General features: G+C 48.6%; 1 protein-coding gene across 1 annotated transcript in view; it reads left to right on the top strand.

Moving 5' to 3' along the window:
* DYNC2I1 (dynein 2 intermediate chain 1) overlaps positions 1 to 21,695 on the top strand; it is an 850,736-nt gene that overhangs the window by 740,105 nt on the left and 88,936 nt on the right. The window contains 1 exon segment of the mRNA XM_050785712.1: positions 8,992 to 9,138. Within this exon segment, the coding sequence (XP_050641669.1) occupies positions 9,124 to 9,138 (15 nt within the window). The 5' untranslated portion in view covers positions 8,992 to 9,123.

The raw sequence follows: 21,695 nt of genomic DNA, 5'->3' as shown, positions 1-21,695 counted from the left end.
TCTCAGTTCAGTCACTAGCCTCAAAGCTACCCACAAAAGGAAAAATTTAGCCAAGGCAACAAAAGTGACTTCTAAGACCTGTGGTTGCTAAGAAGACAGTCAGTGTGGGGGAAGGGCAAAATCAAGTAACGATTAAAACCAGAGGGTATGATGTAAAGGAATTGTTCCATTTTTAGATTGGTATCATGAGCTTCTTGAGAAACATTTATTATAATAGATTGTAAAAATAACTACTGTATTGGACAGTATCCAATGGACAGTATCTTTCATTTTAAAGACAGATGTGGACAGTATCTGTAAATGCTACAGAATGAAAGCATGATTGGGTTGATGTAGGACCCACAGCTCGCTATTAAACAATCCCTGAGGGATATATGTGATCCAATTGCACAAGAGGTTATTCCTGGGAGAATGAACAGCCTAGTGGATAATTGTCACTGTAAAGTCTGTTTGCCCTGAGAAGGGAACTGCCCAACTCTCCCTATAAAATGCTAAGTGGAACACCCTGGATGAAGCAGCTGATATGCTTTACATATAAACCATGTGGGACTGGATTTGTGATGACTGGGATATTCTCCCCTGAATATGTCTATTACCCAGGTCATGGTAAATGTTGAGGGTAAAAGGGTCCATTTTATGTGGGCACCTTCGGTGATATTACTGCTTGAGAAGCCTTATCAAATTTTCTGTCCCCCATGAGTCTTATAGATGCTTAATTAAACATTAGGGCAGTTACAAAAAAAAAAAAAAAAAAAAAAAAAAAGGGAAAGGCAAAAGGGAGTTAAAGGACTTGCCCCAGAAGGGTGGTGGAATGTTTAGATGGTTTTTAAGAAACGAAATAAATAAAATGAAAACTGATGGGGTTAAAACAAAGGTCTTTACGACACCATCGAAAATTGGGTGGACCAAAGGGAACCCCTGCTGTTCCCCCAGCATGAAAGGGCCCCACACAAGTTTTCTGTATTTGACCCAGATTGGAGAAATTTTAAGAAAAATCAAAAGGCAAAGGTTATAATGAGAAAGCTTACATTGAGGCATGTTGAGATGAAGATTGACAAAAGGGCCTGAGTCCTTTGGCTCAGCTCCCCGTTAGGAACCCAAATCCCTTTTTACTAGAAAAGGTAAAATGGTCTGCGGGTAGAGAAGAAACGTTCCTGGGATGGGAACATAAACATGTACAGATTTATAGGACTATGAAATTTGAGCTGTTTAAATAAGTTTTATGAAATGTAGTTGTGACTCTTACCTAAATGTCATATGAAAATGGATATTGTATCTGGCTGAGGGATGTTTCCCCTATCTAGAACTATCAAACTGAAGGCATGTCAGTCTGCCCTTTGAGAAATGTTAATTATATTACAGGATCTTTGGGGGCTTGATTTTCTGGCTAGAAACCTCTGTGACTGCTGTGCCTTTGCTCAAGATCCTTCCTTGCATCAGGGAAGAATGAGGTACACAGACAAGTGGAGGGTGAACAACACTAACATGAGCTTTGTTGAGTGTTACAGTAGCTCAGAGGAGACCCACAGTGGATAGCTCGTCTGTAGGCAGGTCATCTGTGTGGAGTCTGTAGTTCTTACAGAGAGGAGGCCCTGGAGAAGGCAGCTCTGCTCTGCGGCTGGTCGTCCTGATGTCCACAGCTCTCAGTGGAGAGGAGGCTCTGGAGAGGGTGGTTCCTCTCTGCTGTCGGGTTGTCTCTCTGCAGCTCTCAACAGAGAGGGTACTCTTCTTCCTCCTCTGCCCTGCTGTGGCTGAGCCCAGGGCTTTTATGGACCTCAGAGGGGAGGAAGTGCATCCTGATTGGTCCATGGGTGGCCAAGGGCAGCCCCAAAGAGGCACCATGAGCCCCCACTCTGGTGCCTAGGACTGGCAGCCTGGTCTCCAGCCTTCAGGCCCTCCCTGGCCTAGACGTGGGGCCTTACTGGGGGCCTGGCCCCTTTTGCCCAGGAATCAATCTGCCTCCCACTGCCATTCACGGACCCAGCCCCTGCTCAGAGATTGGAGTAGGCACTAGGAGCAGAGAGAGGCCAGGCAGTGGGAGCAGACACCCCTGAGCCTGCAGAGATGGGGAGTGGGGAGAGGAGGTCCTTCCTGGGGCCCCTGAGGGTGCAGGCTACAGAGACACCGGGTCCTGCACCTGGGAGGGTGGCCACAGCTGCACCTGGGAGCTCCCACCCCACCAACTCGGAAGGGCCCAGGGCTCTTGCTTGTTCCCAGCTCCTGCCTACTCCAGGAAGTGGGAGGCCCAGGTCTGCAAATGCAGGTCCAGCTGCTGTAGCTGCACCTGGGAGGGCAGATCCTGCTTGTTCCTGGCCACTCCATGGCAAAAGCACAGGGAGGCACAAATCCACAGCCACAGTTTGGGAGGTTGCGGGAACACCCACAGAGCTCCCGTCCCAACTCAGAAGGGATGTGGCTCCAACCAGCTTCATGGAGTGTGCAGCCCCAGCCAGGCCTCCCTGCTGCAGCTGCTGTGATGGCATCAGCCACTGCCATCAATTGTACATGTTAAATGGGAAGTAGTAAGACTGCCCGAGCCCGCAGAACATAGGGTAGAAACTGGAGTTTTGCTTGGGACAAATCCTCCACTTCATAGCCCTCTGTGGAGCATTTACTGGGGCTTATGGCAGAAACCTGTGGGCACTTCCCAATGACTCCTGGGCCTTTGGACTGGAGAGCTTCCACTTGCTATGGAATGTTAACTGAAGCTATCCCTTCGCTAATAGGAATAATGGTGCCAAAAAAGGAGTTCCATAATAAAATAAAAATAGTTTGCATAGGATCTTGTTGCCTGGGGTGGCAAAGAGAAGATGCTTATGAGTAGGGAGCCTGTTTTTCCCCAAGACTAACTCTGAGGAGCTGCTGGAGTCTACGGAGCCGGATAAACAGCTCTCATCCAACAAGGGCTGCTTGGTCGTGAATGACAGTTTCCAGTGGAACAAATGACATCTTGTTTGGCAGTCTGCAGCTCTTGTTAAACAAGAGTCAAGGAAATAATTTTGAGTTATTTACAGTTTAGAGCAATTGGGTTTTGTGAACAAATTTACCTTTCTATCTGAGTTTGATTAAATTTGCAAGTTATTTGTGATTTTATGATAATATAGTTATTCACATACATTTAGTAAGAGTCTAAATGTTTTGTTTTGAAACAGGATAATTGGAGACACTGGTTATTTTATCAGGGCTTTGACTAGAATAACATATTTTTGGCTGGGCATGGTGGCTCACGCCTTCAATCCCAGCATGTTGGGAGGCTGAGGCAGGTGAATTGTTTGAGCTCAGGAGTTCAAAACTAGCCTGGGCAACATGGCAAAACCCCGTCTCTACAAAAAGTACAAAAATTAGCTGAGTGTGGTGGTGGTGCCTGAAATCCCAGTTACTCAGGAGGCTGAGGCAGGAGAATTGCTTGAACCCAGGAGGTGGAGAGGTTGCAGTGAGCCAAGATCGTACCATTGTACTCCAGTCTGGGTAACAAGAACAAAACTGTCTCAAAAAAAAAAAAAAAAAAGACATATTTTTAGATAAAGTTCTAGCAAAGCCAACTTAAAAAGAGCCTTTATAGTCAATTGGTTCTTGCTGCACTTTATGCAAATAATCAGGCCAAGTATAATAAGACTAAAACATATTTTTCCACAGAAATTGGTCTTAACTATAATGTCTGTTAGAAGAGGAGAGCTAGAGAGAAATTGAGTCAAATGAAAAGTGTAACACTTGTTACTGATGACAGTCGTGACTTCTGTTTTTGAGTGCAGATTGAATCACAAATTATCTCTCAGCTGCAAGAATCCTGTAAACAGCACCAGGCTATAATTTTTCTTCATATTTATAGTTGGTGCCCCAGCAGAATAGGTTCTTTTTTCTGTTCTGACACACAAATACCCTTTTGATTGTCAAATTATTAATGTTATTTATCTCTTCTTGTTTTACCTCCAAGGAAGCCACAATCACGGAATTCTGGAGCGATACGGTACTGGCCCCTGGGCATTCCACTGTGCCTGCCTGGTTTTCACGGCCAATGCCCCGCTGCTAAGACTATACAAGCACCCTCCCTCTAGGACCAGGGACTATAGCAGAATAGCTGGGTGCCTGAGATTGTAAGGGCTGGTTTTGTTTGTGTGTGTTTGTTTGTTTTTTTGTTTTGTTTTGATGGGGTTTTGCTCTTGTCACCCAGGCTGGAATGCAGTGGCCTGATTTTGGCTCACTGCAACCTCTGCCTCCTAGTTTCAAGCGTTTCTCCTGCCTCAGCCTCCCGAGTAGCTGGGATTGCAGGTGCCCGCCACCACACCTGGCTAATTTTTGTTTTTTGAGTGGAGACGAGGTTTTACCATGTTGGCCAGCCTGGTCTGGAATTCCTGACCTTGTGATCTGCCCGCCTTGGCCTCCCAAAGTGCTGGGATTACAGGTGTGAGCCACCGCGCCCAGCCTGTAAGGGCTGGTTTTGAGGGAGACAATTAGTTCAGAGCGGCCAGCCATGATGGCTCACACCTGTAATCCCAGCACTTTGGGAGGCTGAGTTGGGTGGATCACAATGTCAGGAGTTTGAGACCAGCCTGGCCAACATGGTGAAACCCTGTCTCTACCAAAAATACAAAAATTAGCCAGGTGTGGTGGAAGGGTGCCTGCAATCCCAGCTACTCGGGAGGCTGAGGCAGGAGAATCGCTTGAACCCTGGAGGCAGAGGTTGCAGTGAGCTGAGATCGTGCCCTTACACTCCAGCCTGGGGGACCAGAGCAAGACTTCATCTCAAAAAAATAAAATAAAATAAAATAAAGTTTATCAGCTGTTATAGGACAGATTACTAAACGACCATAAAAAGCATTGCAGCACAACAAAAGTCTCTAAAAATCCTTAGCTTAAAAGGTTTTATCAATGCTTATGTTCTGTATCGCTGATTACTGTAAGTCTATAACTAAAACCAAGATTACAGTAGTTCAGTCAGGTTTGTACCCACGCCCTTGGCTTTTTGTTTGTTGGCTTTTTACTTAAATTTTTAAGGGTTAATGAATGCTTGTCTGTGTCCATTCCCATTTGGCCTAGAACGTTTTAATTGGCTGCAAGTCTTTTGACTCTAAGTCTCTTGGCCATAAGGTGTCCTATCGAGAGACAGGACAGGTCCAGGGCAGGCAGCCATGTCACCCTGGCAATGCTATGGAACAAAATAAAAGCTCGGTGGCCACTGGTGTTGCCTCTGACAAATGTTGGCCACAAGGGGAGGATGTAAACCAAAAATAAAATTCTCAGACCCCCCCCAACCATCCGAATGGACCACTCCTCCTTGGCCAAGGGCATTCCAGACTTAACCTGAAGAACTAGTTCAGGACATGATGGAAAGAGGGAGACGGACATGCCTCATGATACCCTCCTTCCTTTTTGAATCACAGATGGAATAGGGTTAAGTCTGGTAAGAAGCATTTACAATCGATTCTCTCTGAAGCGTGCTACCCGGAGGCCTCATCTGCACGTAGTGACCAAGGTTTTCTTGGTCTCCACAACCTGTGGTAACCCATACATTCCTTTCTTTTCATTTATTTATTTATTTGTTTATTTATTTAGACAGAGTCTCGCTCTGTCCCCCAGGCTGGAGTGCAGTGGCCAGATCTCGGCTCACTGAAAGCTCTGCCTCCTGGGTTCACGCCATTCTCCTGCCTCAGCCTCCCAAGTAGCTGGGACTACAGGCACCCACCACCATGCCCAGCTAATTTTTTGTATTTTTAGTAGAGACGGGGTTTTACTGTGTTAGCCAGGATGGTCTCGATCTCCTGACCTCGTGATCCGCCCACCTTGGCCTCCCAAAGTGCTGGGATTACAGGCATGAACCACTGTGCCTGGCCCTTTCTATTGATAATAACTCTTTCAACTAACTGCCAATCAGAGAACTTTTGAATCAGACTATGACTTTGAAGATGCCATACTGTCCTGCCTTCTTGTCCCCCCTTTCCAGACGAACCAATGTACATCTTAGATGTATCGATTGATGTCTCATGTCTCCTTAAAATGTATAAAACTGACCTGTACCCTGACCACCTTGGCCACATGTTCTCAGGCTCTCCTGGGCTGTGTCATGGGCCATTGGTCACTCATATTTGGCCCAGGATAAATCTCTTCAAGTATTTTACTGAGTTGACTCTTTTTGTCCACACTTGTAATCTACTTTATCAGTGTGAAGTTGAACAGTCTTTCGTTTTAGACCTTAGTTTTTATGAGCTGCACTTGTAACCGCTGGACAGGTTCTCCTTGCCTGCTGCTCAGATAGAGCTGATTTATTAAGATAGGGAATTGCAATGGAGAGAGAGTTTAATTCTTGCAGAGCCAGCTGTATGGGAGACCAGTTTTTGTTTGTTTGTTTGTTTTGTTTTGTTTGAGATGGAGTTTTGCTCTTGTTGCCCAGGCTGGAGTGCAATGGCACAATCTTGGCTCACCACAACCTCCCCTTCCCAGGTTCAAGAGATTCTCCTGCCTCAGCCCCTGAGTAGCTGGGATTACAGGCATGTGCCACTACGCCTGGCTAAGTTTGTATTTTTAGTAGAGACAGAGTTTCTTCATGTCGGTCAGGCTGGTCTCGAACTCTTGACCTCAGGTGATCTGCCTGCCTCAGCCTCCCACAGTGCTGGGATTACAGGCATCAGCCACCATGCCCAGCCCAGAGTTTTATTATTGCTCAAATCAGTCTCCCCAAAAATTTGAAGATTGGAGTTTTAAGGATCATTTAGTGGGTGGGGGGGTTGAGAAGTGGGGAGCGCTGATAGGTAGGATTGGAGATGAAATCGGGCAGTCGAAGCTGTCTTCTTGTGCTGAGTCAGTTCCTGAGTGGGGGCCACAAGACCAGATGAGCCAGTTTATCCATCTGGGTTACACCAGCTGACCCATTGAGTACAGGGACTGAAAATGTCTCAGGCACCAATCTTAGGTTTTACAATAGTGATGTTATCTGTAGGAGTAATTGGGGAGGTTTAGAATCTTGTGGCCTTTAGCTGCAGGACTCCTAAACCATAATTTCTAATCTCATGGCTAATTTGTTAGTCCTCCAAAAGCCATCTAGTCCCCAGCAAGAAGGGGGTTTGCATCATTCTCAGCAAACTATCACAAGAACAGAAAACCAAACACCGCATGTTCTCACTCATAAGTGGGAGTTGAATAATGAGAACACGTGGATACAGGGAGGGGTACATCACACATAGGGCCTGTCGGGGGGTGGGGGGATGGGGAGGGAGAGCATTAGGAGAAATACCTAATGTAGATGATGGGTTGATGGGTGCAGCAAACCACCATGGCACATGTATACCTATGTAACAAACCTTCATGTTCTGCACATGTACCCAGAACTTAAAGTATAACAATAAAAAACAAACAAACAAAAAAAAAGAAGGGCGTTCGTTTTGGGAAAGGGCTGTTACCTTTCTTTCAAAGTTAAACTATCTTACAACCAGGAATGGACAAGGACAGCTTGGAGGTTAGAAGCAAGATGGAGTCAGTTAGGTCAGATCTCTTTCACTGTCATAATTTTCTCAGTTCTAATTCTTGCAGAGGTGGTTTCAGACTTAAACTGCAGATCTAAAGTTATAATTGGCATGTCTTTGTTTAAGGGAGGACACACATCTTGAAAGGTTTCCAGGCCAGCAAAACATTTACGCCTGGGAGACTTGTGGCAGCCGAGGTGCCCGGCCCTGCCTTCACGGGGGCCTGGCTGGCAGGAGCCTTGCAGCTTGCAAAGCAACAGCCATGCATTTGGAAGAGGGTGTTGGGTGACTCGGCTTGTAACCACCCAAGGGGTTCACCTTGCCCGCTGCCTAGACAGAGCTGATCAAGATAGGGGAATTGCAATAGAGAAAGAGTAAATCATGCAGAGCTGGTTGTGCAGGAGACTAGAGTTTTATTATTACTCAAATCAGTCTCCTCAAGCATTGAAGCATTCAGGGATCAGAGTTTTCACGGGTAACTTGGGCTGGGGTAAACCAGTGAGCCAGGAGTGCTGATTGGTCAGAGATGAAATCAGAGGGAGTCAAAGCTGTCTTCTTGCCCTCATCAGTTCCTGGGTGAGGGGCCACAAGGTCAGATGAGCCAGTTTATTGATCTGGGTGGTGCCAGCTGATCCATGAAGTTCAGGGTCTGCAAAATATCTCAAACACTGATCTTAGGAGCAGTTTAGGGAGGGTCAGAATATTGTAGCCTCCAGCTGCATGACTTCTAAACCATAATTTCTAATCTTGTGGCTAACATCAGTCCTACAAAGGCAATCAAGTTCCCAGACAAGAAGAAGGCCTGCTTTGGGAAAGGACTGTTACCATCTGTGTTTATAAACTATAAACTAAGTTTCTCCCAAAGTTAGTTCAGCCTACTGCCGGGAAGGAACAAGGACACCTTGAAGGTTAGAAGCAAGGTGCTGTAGGTTAAGTTACATTTCTTTCACTGTCTTAGTCATAATTTTGGAAAGGCGGTTTCAAGCTTTCAGGCCTAACTTTCCCTTTGGCTGAAGGAGTTCGGGGGTCTTGAGAGTTTTTGATTTTCCCTTACGTGTTGTATAAAAATAGTCTCTCAAAGTTGAGTCCTGCCTACCTTACTGCTTGTTTTTATCAAAAGACGACATATGGGAATATAATCGGTTAAGTGTAAAGCCTTATTCAAATGTAAAGCTCTTCCCAAGATCTGCTCTCCCTTTCTATCTTCCCCGACTGTCGGTCTGGTCCCGCGGGAATCCGGGGCGGGTTGGGGCAAGACGAGAGCCTCGGCACCACAAGTCAGGGTACTGCACCTGCCCCTTGGGGAGACCAACGACCGCTCGGTCTTCTGCTGCTCCTGCCTGGCGGTTGCTAGGAGCCGGGGAAGCGCAGGCGCATTGGGAGGGGCCGCGGACACGCCGAGCAGCGACCACTCGGCCTTCCTCTGCTCCTGCCTGCCAGGTGTTAAAAATGCAGGGAATGCACAGGCGCACTGTGAGAGACCGCAGGGCACGCTGGGTAGGGCACGCTGGGCAGGGCCGCTCGGCCCTCTGCTGCTCCTGCCTGCCGGTTGCTAGGCGCTGGGACGCGCCTGCTGAAGTGTGCGGGGCTACAGGTGGCCTCCTTGGGGTGGGCCGTGCCTGGCCGGGGCCGAGGACACCGCGGCTGCCCGGGCCTGCGAGAAGCAATGGAACCCGGGAAGGTCGGTGCGGCGCTGGGTCTGGGCGAGGGGTGGTGGAGCTTCGCGGACTCCTCCGGGCGTCGCTAGCAGCGCCGCCGCCGCCCTCCCTCTGCGCAGCGGTTCTCTCGACCGGGCCGGGGCTTCCCGGAGGAGCCGCGGTGCCTCCGAGGCAGGAACGGAAATGGAGGCGCGGCTGGCCGTCGGGCTCCCGGCAGTCGGGAGAGGCGGTGTGTGCAGCCTCAGGCCTGCGGTCGCCGCCGTGGCCGGTCTCCTCGCGCCCGGCCTGGGGGCGGCCTCGGCCCCTGCTGCGGGGCCGGGATGGCGGAGGAGCCACGTTTAAAATTTTATTCAATTTTAGCTGATTTAAGTTTAAATATGACTTGTCACAGTTTAAGAGGTTGAGAGAGTGCAGCCTGGGTGCCTGAGTTGGAATTCCGGCTTTTGTTTTTACTTGTATGACCTTGGCAAAATTACTTAACAGGTCTTGTTTCCTAGTTCATTCAATGGGCACAATAATAATGGCAGCATTATAGGGTGTTTAAGAAGATTAAGTGAGATATTATGTGTAAAAGTGCATCGACCAAACCAGTGCCTGCTTTCATTAACACTCAATAAATGTTAGATATTACTGTACTATTCTGTTGTCTATTGATTCCCCATCAAAAGATGAGTAATTTAGTTTGCATACATTTTCTTCTACCTTCACTCCTATTATTTTTTCCCCTATCACTTACCTTTATGTGTTGAATAATATTCCTTAATTTGTATTTTCTGTTATATCAACCTTAGGGTGTTTTGTTGTTGTTGTTGTTGTTGTTGTTGTTGAGACGGAGTCTCACTCTGTCACCAGGCTGGAGTGCAGTGGCGCGAACTTGGCTCACTGCAACCTCCGCCTCCAGGGTTCAAGCGATTCTTCTGCCTCAGCCTCCTGAGTAGCTGGGATTACAGGCTTGCGCCAGCACGCCCAGCTAATTTTTTGTATTTTTAGTAGAGATGAGGGTTCACCATGATGGCCAGGATGGTCTCGATCTCCTGACTTCGGTTTTTTTTTTTTTTTTTTAAAGATAATTCCCCTCTGTCGCCCAGGCTGGAGTACAGTGGCGTGATCTCTGCTCACTGCAACCTCCAACTCCCAGGTTCCAGCGATTTTCCTGCCTCAGCCTCCCGAGTAGCTGAGATTACAGGCATGCGCCACCACGCCCGGCTAATTTTTGTGTTTTTAGTAGAGATGGGCTTTCTCCATGTTGGTCAGGCTGGTCTCGAACTCCCGACCTCAGGTGATCCGCCTGCCTTGGCCTCCCAAAGTGCTGGGATTACAGGCGTGAGCCACCACGCCCGGCCAACCTTAGATAATATTTTTTAACTTTCCGCTAGTTAAGATTAGGAAGCTACTGCCGTACACTCTCCATTTCTCCCTAAACCCACTAATTTCCTGGCCCTGTCTGGTGTCAGGGTCAAAGGGGTCTTTTCTTACATTCAGTTAATGTACCACAATGGTTTTTGCTTCATATTTGGACCATGTCCTTCTTAAATGTCCCTATTTGCCTTTTTTTTTTTCTTTTTGGCAAAAAAGAACACATGCTGTTTTAAAATTTTAAACCCTAGGATGTCTTCTAGCTTATTAATGTGATATTATCTGTTTAATGAAATCCTCTTAAAAGAAATTCTTCCGAGAGCTCACTGACTTTATGTTCTCATCAGGACAAATTGTTTTCTAGACCTGCACAGAGCTATGATCCGGGAATTCTTTCTCATTGTGCTTCTGGGTTAGGCCTACTGTTTCTTGGATCAAGTGTCTTTTTTTTTGAAATCTCCCTGCTTTTTCCAATGGAGTATATCCTCACGTACCTTTTTCTTTTCTTTGTTTTTGAGACAGAGTCTTGCTGTTTCACCCAGGCTGGAGTGCAGTGGTGTGCTCACGGCTCACTGCAGCCTCCACCTCTCAGGCTCAAGCGGCTTTCTTGCCTCGGCCTCCCAACGTGCTGGGACTGCAGGTGTGAGCCACCATGCCTGGCCTATCGCATACCTTTTTAGACAAGAGTATATGTGGGAAGAAAACTGTACGCCCTAAGAACATCCTTATTGTACTGATAGATTGTTTAAGAGTTTGGCTCAGCATAGAATTAATTCTAAGAGCGAAATAATTTCCCAGAACTTTGAAGATGGTATACTTTTTGTCTTTTAGCAGTGTGTTTGACTGATGAGATATCTTTGTGAGTAACATTTTCTTTCTCTCCAGAAGATTTAGGATCTTTATCTGTGATGTTCTGAATATGGATGTAGTTTGTTATAGATCTTTTACCATTTGTTATTTTTGACATTTGACCATCACTTGGGGTTTTATTCTGATACATATTTAATAAATAAACTTCATTTTTTTTGAGACAGTCTTGCTCTGTTGCCCACACTAGAGTGCAATGGCATGATCTCAGCTCACTGCAACCTCCACCTCCCAGGTTCAAGTGATTCTCCTGTCTCAGCCTCCCGAGTAGCTGGGATTACAGATGTGTGCCATCACGCCCAGCTAATTTTTGTATTTTTAGCAGAGACAGGATTTCATCATGTTGGCCAGGCTGGTCTTGATCCGCCTGCCTCAGCCTCTCAAAGTGCTGGGATTATAGGCATGAGCCACTGTGCCCAGCCAGTAAATAAACATTTTTAAAGTAGCAAAAGCAACAGAACCTCAGAGCTGGATATTTCATGGCAACTAATCAATTCCTGTAACAGGTTCTCAATTGCAAATCGGTCTTTAACTTTTTAGAAAGTTAACCCATGGGTCATTATAATCTAATTATGTATCTATTATGCTGTGATAGAGAATTAATTAGTATAGTCTATTTCATAAGGTAAGGGGAAGGATAAAGTTTTCATGACATTATTGGAATACAATTGTATTGGATTATTTTAGTATTAGAGTTTTTTTTTTTTTTTTTGAGACAAAGTCTCGCTCTTGTCCCCCAGGCTGGAGTGCAGTGGGCGTGATCTCAGCTCACTCCAATCTCCGCCTCCTGGGTTCAAGCAATTCTCTTGCCTCAGCCTCGAAAGTAACTGAGATTACTACAGGCACGTGCCACTATGCTGGGCTAATTTTTTTTTGTATTTTTAGTAGAGACGGTTTCACCATGTTGGCCAGGCTTGTCTGGAACTCCTGACCTCAGGTGATTCGCCTGCCTCAGTCTCCCAAAGTGCTGGGATTACAGGCGTGACCCACGTTGCCCAGCTGGTATTATAGCTTTTAGTATATACCAAGCTTTTCCTTCAGTTTGTTTCATTGTACTTAGCTGCTCACATAATTGATATCATGAATATAAATAGTTTTATGTTCTTTATTTGTACTGAGATCATACCATGTTTCAGTATGTCATAGCTATTGAAAAAAATTTAATGGTGTCTTTGCAGGCTTTATACCTGCCTGCATGGTGACAATTTTCTTTAATATTAGCTCTTTAAAAACTCTTTATCTTGCTTACAATGTATATGACTATTAATTTTTATGGTCAATGAAAATTTTAGAAATTTCTAAGTTTTTTTGTTACCTACCAAACAATTGATAGGTAATGTGTGAGTTTATTGTTATGAAATTTATTAATCATAGCTTGAAAAATGTAAACATGTATGTTTGTGTTTTAGGTTATTCTTAGTTTAAAATAAGTTTCTGCCCTTTTAATTTTGATGTGAGATATGTGCTAGTGATGTGACCTGTTTAGTACAGTGCAATGCCGTTTCATTTAGAAAGGCTGAATGTTTTAGAGTAGGTAAGGTGGGATTTCCAGGCTGGTCCTCACTGATCCGCTTGTGGGGTTCCTCCTGAGAACCGCAGAAACTCTGGCGTGAACTCTCCATTCAAAGCCCTGTGCTGATTCTTGACGAAAGTTTACCACGGCTCCTAGCAGCCTAAGGCCAACTCTGGGACAGCCCAGCTCAGGGTTGTCTGGAAGAGCTCAGGGCTGTCAGAATAATTTACTGTTTTAGCCAACACCCGAGGATAAGCCCCTGACATCCTTTTTAAAGAGAGTTTAAAAGGGCTTAAATTATGAATCCTTCTCTGTCCCTTTGAGATGTCTCTAAATCTGCAATTCAGGAGTGTCTTTGAAAAGAGCAGAAAGGACAGGAGGGCCTCTGTTCCAGTCTCTCTGGGAACGTAGAATCCTAACTACTGTAATTATATCAGCTAGCAGACACAGCGAGCCTAATCTCAGTTACACTGACCAGCCTTTGTAATTTTTCACTTGAGCTCCCCTAGTCCGGGTTCTCCCCTGAAACCCTCCCTCACCTCAGCGCAAACAGAATGGAGCTCAGCTGTTTCCTGTCCTGCCTGCAGGTACAGAATGAAATCTGTTCCACCACTCCAACGTCTGGCACCCCACCCACACTTCTCATCTGTTCAGCCAAGTCTAGAAAGGAATCAGCCTGAGGTCAGCTCTGTCTACAAAGTAGACTCAGCGCAATCCGCGTTTTAGGCATCTGCCGCTTTGATGTAGCAGCTCGCAGATGGGACTTGAATCTGCAACTACACGCATACCGAAAACACGGGTGCTCCCTGCAGCCACATTTGTCACACGGAGTACGGAGTGTTAGAAACAGCCGGTGTGGTCACCAGCCAGGGCCTAGGTGCGTGAATTACGGTGACTGTAGGGAATAACCTTGAATTCAGCGATGGAAACTGATCATCCTAGTTTTCTTAGTGTCCGTTTTCTTGGGAGCACTTTTCCTACCAGGGAGCGTCAGTTACACCGTCAGGTAATAGAATGAAGACCTGGATAGGCTGCATTTCATAATTTGGCCCTAAGTAATTTGATAACTTAAAAATTATAGTGTAAAGAATTTTGAAAAAAACGAGGACAGCAAAAGGTAAATTACGTCTCAGTCCTAAAGGTGGGAGCCAGCCTTGCACTCTGGGTCTTTTTGCGTGTGCCTAGTTTGGTGTGTTGCCATACAGGGTTAGTGAGGCACACTGCTGTGGCCATTAGTGGCCCTGCTCATTCCAGTCTATAATTCTGAGAATTCACGTTGGTGTCGTTAACGTAAAGAAAATTCAGGCCAAATTAATTATAGAGACTATTAGGGCCATGGCCTGGGAAACACTGGCAGGTGCTCCAGAGAACAGAGGAGAGGCTCGAGTGTTTAAAGAGAAAAGGGCAAATCAGCAGAGGGGAGGATTACAAAACACTTTGTCAAGAATTCCCATTGTTTTACAGAAGTGACATTGATTATTGATTATTGATTGGTTATACATCACTGAACTGTAGGTTATGAATTCTGGTGTCCAGTGTATGACATTGGTAGGTTAATTTATGGCTATTGACCAGGTGTGGCAGCTTATGTCTGTAATCCTGGTACTTTGGGAGGCTGAAGTGGGAGGACTGTATGAGGATAAGAGTTCGAGGCCAGCTTGGGCAACATAGCAAGACCCTATCTCTGAAGAAAAAAAAAGCCTGGGCATTGTGGTGCTATTCTGTGGCCCCAGCTGCTCAGGAGGCTGAGGTGGGAGGATTGCTTGAGCACAGGAGGTCGAGGCTGTAGTGAGCTATGATAGCACCACTGCACTCCAGCCTGGGTGGCAGAATGAGACCCTTTCTCTAATAAGAATAAGAATAATAATAATATGGCTGTTGGTGGTGATGCTGAGTCAAGAGGTCATAAAGCAGGCGGCTTATTTAGCTCCGGGTGTGGGTGGGAGCAGGACGTCCTTAGCTCCGGGTTGGGGTGGTGGGAGCGGGATGTCCTTAACTCCGGGTGTGTTAGGGGGAGCGGGACGTCCTTAACTCCGGGTGTGTGTGGGGGGAGCGGGACGTCCTTAACTCCGGGTGTGTGGGGGGGAGCGGGACGTCCTTAACTCCGGGTGTGTGGGGGGGGAGTGGGACGTCCTTAACTCCGGGTGTGTGTGGGGGGAGCGGGACGTCCTTAACTCCGGGTGTGTGTGGGGGGAGCGGGACGTCCTCAACTCCGGGTGTGTGGGGGGGGGGAGCGGGACGTCCTTAACTCCGGGTGTGTGGGGGGGGGGGAGCGGGACGTCCTTAACTCCGGGTGTGTGGGGGGGAGCGGGACGTCCTTAACTCCGGGTGTGTGTGGGGGGAGCGGGACGTCCTTAACTCCGGGTGTGTGTAGGGGGAGCGGGACATCCTCAGCTCCGGGTGTGTTGGGGGGAGCGGGATGTCCTTAACTCCGGGTGTGTGTGGGGGGGGGGAGCGGGACGTCCTTAACTCCGGGTGTGTGGGGGGGAGCGGGACGTCCTTAACTCCGGGTGTGTGGGGGGGGGAGCGGGACATCCTCAGCTCCGGGTGTGTGTAGGGGGAGCGGGACATCCTCAGCTCCGGGTGTGTTGGGGGGAGCGGGACGTCCTTAGCCCCGGGTGTGTGGGGGGGGCAGAGGGGGAAGCGGGACGTCCTTAACTCCGGGTGTGTGGGGGGAGCGGGACGTCCTTAGCTCCGGGTGTGTGCGGGGGGCAGGGGGGGAAGCGGGACGTCCTTAACTCCGGGTGTGTGGGGGGAGCGGGACGTCCTTAGCTCCGAGTGTTGGGGGTGGAGAGCGGGTCATCCTTAGCTCCGGGTATGGGGCGGGGAGCGGGACGTCCTTAGCTCCAGGTATGTTAGGGGGAAGCGGGACGTCCTTAACTCCGGGTGTGTGGGGGGGAGCGGAGCGGGACATCCTTAGCTCCGGGTATGGGGGGGGAGCGGGACGTCCTTAGCTCCAGGTATGTAGGGGGAAGCGGGACGTCCTTAGCTCCGGGTGTGTGGGGGGAGCGGAGCGGGACATCCTTAGCTCCGGGTATGGGGCGGGGAGCGGGACGTCCTTTGCTCCGGGTGGGGGGGGGGAGCGGGACGTCCTTAGCTCCGGATGTGTGGGGCGGGGAGCGGGAAGTCCTTAGCTCCGGGTGTGTGGGGGGAGCGGAGCGGGACGTCCTTAGCTCCGGGTGTTGAAGGGGAGTAAGACGTCCTTAGCTCAAGGTGTAGCGGGGGGAGCGGGACGTCCTTAGCTCCGGGTGTTTGGGGGGGGAGCGGGACGTCCTTAGCTCCGGGTGTGGCGGGGAGTGAGACATGACCACTGTCACATTTCAGTGACTCTGGATCGAAACGTTTAAAGGAGCTCACATTCCTCAGATTAGTTTCTTTTCTTTCTCAGTGTCATGCAGGGAACAGGATGACGATGTGGACGTCAGTGCTATAACACTGGGTCCATGTAGGTGAATGTCACAGGGTTGGGCGGCTGTGTCTTGTCGTGTGGGGACTCAGGCTGGATGGTGCCTTTGCTGCTTTACAGAGCTAGTGGTCAACTTGAAGGTCCAGAATGGATTTATGGCGGTGGCACTGGAAGGAAGAATGGATTTAGAAACATGTTAGAAATAGTAGCATCTGGTGACGCTTTCATGTGTTTATTTTTTAATAGAGATGGAGTCTTGCTGTGTCACCTGGGCTGGAGTGCAGTGGTGTTATCACAGCTCACTGCAGCCTTGACCTCATGGGCTCCAGTGATCCTCCCATCTTAGCCTCCTGAGTAGCTGGGACTACGGTTGAACCACCGTGCTTGGCTGAATTTTCTTTTTTTAATAGAGATGGGGTCTTGCTGTGTTGCCCTGGCTGGTCTTGAACTCCTGGGCTCAAGTAATCTTCCTGCCTCAGCCTAGTAAAGTGCTAGGATTACAGGTGTGAGCCACCATGAAACCTGGCCCAAAATAACTTCCTTGAAACATTTCTTAATGTGTAATTAATTAATTCAAATCAATATTTAACTTTAACCTCTGATGAGTGTTTTCTAAAAGACGAGGCTGGGTTGGAAAGCAAGGGGAGAAGCCCACTGTCCACAGGTGGCTGCAGATGCCAGTGGCACCTTCTCACTGGAGTCCGCCCAGCTGTCGGAGATTATGTGGCAGGAGCAGTGAGCGTCAGGTCCAGGGTTTCTGCTGTTTGCTTACAGAGCGGGAAGCCCGCCCACCCACTTGGAGTGTGGGTCGGACAAGATGGCACAGCGGTGGGGTTTGCTTTCCATCTGGGCCATGAGTGTCCTCCCTGCAAGTGACGTTTTGGCTCCACCGCCTCTGAGGGTGCACCTTGGAGGTGATTTCAGCCCAGGTTTACTTTTCCTTGGATTTCAGGATGAGATGAGAGTGGGGAAAAGAATTCCCTTAAAGCCCTGCATTGAGGGGAAGGGGAGTTAAATTAGTTTGATCTGTTTTGTTTGGGAGGCAATTCAAAGGGATTTAAACATTGTTCAGGGTTCTTATTGTACAGTTCTCCAAAGAGTTTTGTTATGAAAAGGTTCTAGATGATTTAGTTGATGTGAATCAAGCGTAAATCGAGGGACAGAGGCCCTGGGGAGTTGGTGCTAGGCAGCCCCTCATCTCCTGTTTGCTCACCATGTGCACCAAGGATGCCGGCCCAGGACATGTGCTTGCAGATGCTGAAGACCGCAGGCTCCAGTTCTCATCCACTATGTGGGCTGAATCATGCTGATGGTTTTGCTGCCTAGCTCTCCTGATGTCTCGCCCCTGTCCCCAGGTTGGGATTTGTTCTGATGGGAGTACTGGGGAACTTTGCCCATCGGTTCCATACTTGAAGAGTTGATTTTAAGCATGGATTGCTGGGCTGCTCCGTAGGGCAGAGTCTGAGGGCTGGTCAAGTTGGTCTGTAAAAGGCCTTGACAGAAGCATGTGGTTTACTTGGGGCAAGTGGGGACCGACAGCACCGGGGCAGGGAAGCCGTAAATCGTTGTTGAACAATTTGAAACTCTATAGAGGGAGACAGCATGGATAGAAAACTTGAGGGTAAACAGTCCATATTAGCTGAGTTTTAAGTGCTCCAAAGTAGTCAGCATTCTGTGCATTTAAGAAAATGGCTGTTTTTTTTCTTCCTGAAAACTAGAGAGACCAAAGAAAAATCCTGTGATCTCTGTGAGAGACCTCTTGTCTTGAGGGTTTTTAACTTTATCAGCATCAGTAATGTTAACAACCATTAAGAAACCCCACTGGATGTGTTTTGTGACATACTTACTTTTCACATTCTGAGCTGGTGGCCTTGTGCCTTCCCCGTGTCCCCTGAATGTCCTCAGCATCCCCTGTGTGTGGCACCCGTGTCTCGTGGTTGAACTGTCCCCTAAGGTTCTAGGTGTCCCCTCTCTGTGGCGCCCACGTCTCCTGGGTCTCCTTGTTGGACTGTCCCCGAGTATCCTGGGCATCCCCTCTCTGGTCACTCGTGTCCTGGGTTCCATTCAGCCCTTTTGTTTATAGCAGGTCCTATATTAAACCTTTCTGTAGAAGTTAACTTTAAATAAAAAGTTGGCCAGGCACGGTGGCTCACACCTGCAGTCCCAGCACTTTGGGAGGCTGAGGTGGGCGGATCACCTGAGGTCGGGAGTTCGAAACCAGCCTGACCAACATAGAGAAACCCCGTCTCTACTAAAATTATGAAACTTAGCCGTGCGTGGTGGCGGGTGCCTGTAATCCCAGCTACTCGGGAGGCTGAGGCATGAGAATTGCTTGAACCTAGGAAGTGGAGGTTGCAGTGAGCTGAGATCGTGCCACTGCACTCCAACCTGGGTTACAGAGTGTGTCAAAAAAAAAATTATTTAATATATTTATGAGGTATTACAGTTTTTTTTGTTTGCCCTAATTTTCACATGTCCAGGAAGATTTTTAGTGGCTTGTCCCTGAAAAGTTTCCATTTTTCATTTGGACTAAATCTGTTTTTTTTTTTTTTGAAACAAACTCCCAAATGCTTCCTTTATTTATACCTTTAAGGAAGTGTTTCTCAAAGGGAAAAATTGGATAATTATGGTATATTCTCTGCAGAAAATCATCCTTGATTGATTTTGCTTAGCTGAAGTTAGGTTTATCATCAAGCTCTGGTGTACTGGGATTGTAGGGTTGTACCCTGTGTTGTTGGAGTGTTACTGTGGCATGGTGATAAGTGATTAGGTTTTACTGGGGTTTCAGGGTTGTACCCTGTGTTGTTGGAGTATTACTGTGACATGGTGATATGCGGTTAGGTTTGGCATGAAGCTCTGTTGTACTGGGGTTGTAGGGCTGTAGCCTGTGTTGTTGGAGTGTTACTGTGACGTGGTGACAAATGGGTAGGTTTTACCGGGGTCGTAGGGTTGTAGCCTGTGTTGTTGGAGTGTTACTGTGGCATGGTGATAAGTGGGTAGGTTTTACTGGGGTTGTAGGGTTGTAGCCTGTGTTGTTGGAGTGTTACTGTGGCATGGTGATAAGTGGGTAGGTTTTACTGGGGTTGTAGGGTTGTAGCCTGTGTTGTTGGAGTGTTACTGTGGCATGGTGATAAGTGGGTAGGTTTTACTGGGGTTGTAGGGTTGTACCCTGTGTTGTTGGAGTGTGTGACTGTGGCGCGGTGATAAGCACCTGTGTGTTCTGCACTGAGGTTCTGCTCAGGCCTCAGTGCAGCTGTGGAGCGGGAGCAGCACAGAAGAAGGAGCTGTGGCTGCACTGGCAAAGCTCATGCTCCCCTCGGGGAGACCAGCGTGGATCTTGTCGGAATCACCATCTCGAGGGTTGCCAGGAGGCGGTGGTGCAGTGTGACAGGAGGCGCCACAGCTGGGGGCGAGGGTGCAGAAGGGGAGTCCCAGCCTCGCCTTAGAGCACAGTCAGCCTTTCCTGTCCTCCGGTTCCTGTGGGTCGGGGTTTGGGAGTGGCATGGGGGGACGTTAGGGTGCAGTCCTCACGCTCCCTGAAGGTTGGGTTGGGCTTAGGGGCCCTTCTGAGGTGTGGGCTGGTGCTGGCCTCTGCCTGGGCCTCCCTAGGAGTGCTTGGGCATCCTTGTGCTATGGCAGCTGCGTCTCCCAGGGTGTGCGGTGAGAGCAAGTGGTCGCCACAGCCAGGTAGAAGCTCTGGAAGGGACCCTGAGCGGGAAGGCACACAGCTAGGCCTCCACCCCGCCCTCCTCATCAGAAGTGTGGCTGGGCGGGCGGCTTGAGCTCAGCAGTTTGGGCAACGTGGTGGAACTCTGTCTCTACAAAATACAAATATTAGCCAGGTGTTATCCCAGCTACTGGGGAGGCTGAGGTGGGAGGATGACTTGAGCCGAGGTTGTGCCACTGCACTCCAGCCTGGGTGACGGAACCAGACCCTGTCAGAAAAACAAAAAGATGACGACGAAGAAGAGTGTGACATAGAATCTGGCCCACGTTCGCCGGAAGGGGAATCGGCTTGACTTGTAAAGGAAGGGTTGTTGAAAAGTCAGTGGAAATGTTTTAAGACCACGGCACCTTGTTATTTTAATATTCCCCCTCAGATTCTTAGAACAGTTGGATACCTGGTGAGCCGGCTGCCCGGATGCCTCCTTTCCTGGCACGCACAGTGTAGATTCTCTCACGGCTGGTGGTGAGGCACTGCGACATGCTCAGCAGTGCTGGTGACAGAGGACTAAGACAGGCCTTCCTTTCCGGAAGGTGAGGGCTTAGCTGGAGGGATGTCATCACTCTTGAAAGGTGGATGATCCAGCGAGGAGCACACACTTTCGTGGTGGAGAACAGCAAACATCAGAGGAGTTGGACAGCATTTTTGGGCCTGGGGCCTTTTTTGGGTTTTATCTGCGCAGCCCCAGCTCTGCGGCAATGCTCGGTGTGTGTGAGGAGCTTGGCGTTTATTTGCTGAATACAAGTACAGGGCCTGTGAGGGCCAGAGAGACAGGTGAGCCTGTGGGCCCACCGGTTGCCCAGTGCAGCGGACGGGTGTGACCGGGTGTCCTCAGGGACCGGCAGGCTTTCCCTGGCGACTGTTGAGCATTCACTCCACAGGAGTTGGTTCCGTTCCTGACGTGTGTTGGCACTTGGCAGGACTCCAGAGCTGAAAGCTGCTGAGCCTCACGATGCCTCACTGTGCTCATTAGAAAAATGGAGCCGATAGCCTTCTTAGTAGGGTTATGAGATGGAAATATTGTGCTTGACTCAGGATAGCACGTGGTACGCACCAGATGCTAAACTCGTTTCTGTCTGTCATACATCCCAGCTGCTGTTGCTGTGTAAAGGGCTGTGGTGTGAGACAACAGCAGCCGTCTAATTTTCTCACATACTCTGTGGATCAGGAGAGCTCACAGCAGCAGGCATAGTTCTGTCACTGATACCTGGGGCCTCGGCTGGGGCGACTCGAGGTTCGGGAGGTGGTGACTCATGGGGGGCCGCGGGAGCTGTGCCTCTCACGCACCTGCCCTGGTGCTGGCTGTGAGGGACCCTCTGGGCTGTGGCATCCGCAGGGGCCTCTCCCCAGGGCTGCTTCTCTTCCTCACAGGGGAGTATCTGGGTGTGCAGCCCAGGAGGACCAGGTGGAAGCCCATTGTTCTGGGAGGCCCACGATGCCTTATGTCCTGGGTTGAGCCCAGCAGCCGCAGAAGGAGCACAGACTCCTGCGCGCAGCAGTTGGGACGTGAGTCTGTTGTGGCTGTTTTTGGAAAATACGGTCTGACACAAGATATTTTAAACCCACGGAATGTTTGTCCTTGCTCTGTTGTTCAGCTGCTGTTGTAACTTGTTTTCACTTTTATTTTGTAATATTTAATAGTTTTTGAAGTAGCCAAAGGGATACATTTTATAATAATGTGTCATTTTAGACTAGTGAATAATTTTTAAAAATC

The sequence above is a fragment of the Macaca thibetana genome, chromosome 3 (genome assembly GCF_024542745.1).
Source record: "Macaca thibetana thibetana isolate TM-01 chromosome 3, ASM2454274v1, whole genome shotgun sequence".
In the NCBI taxonomy this organism is placed as follows: domain Eukaryota; kingdom Metazoa; phylum Chordata; class Mammalia; order Primates; family Cercopithecidae; genus Macaca; species Macaca thibetana.
Note: the sequence above shows the minus strand (reverse complement) of the source record. Positions and strands in the feature narration are given on the sequence as shown.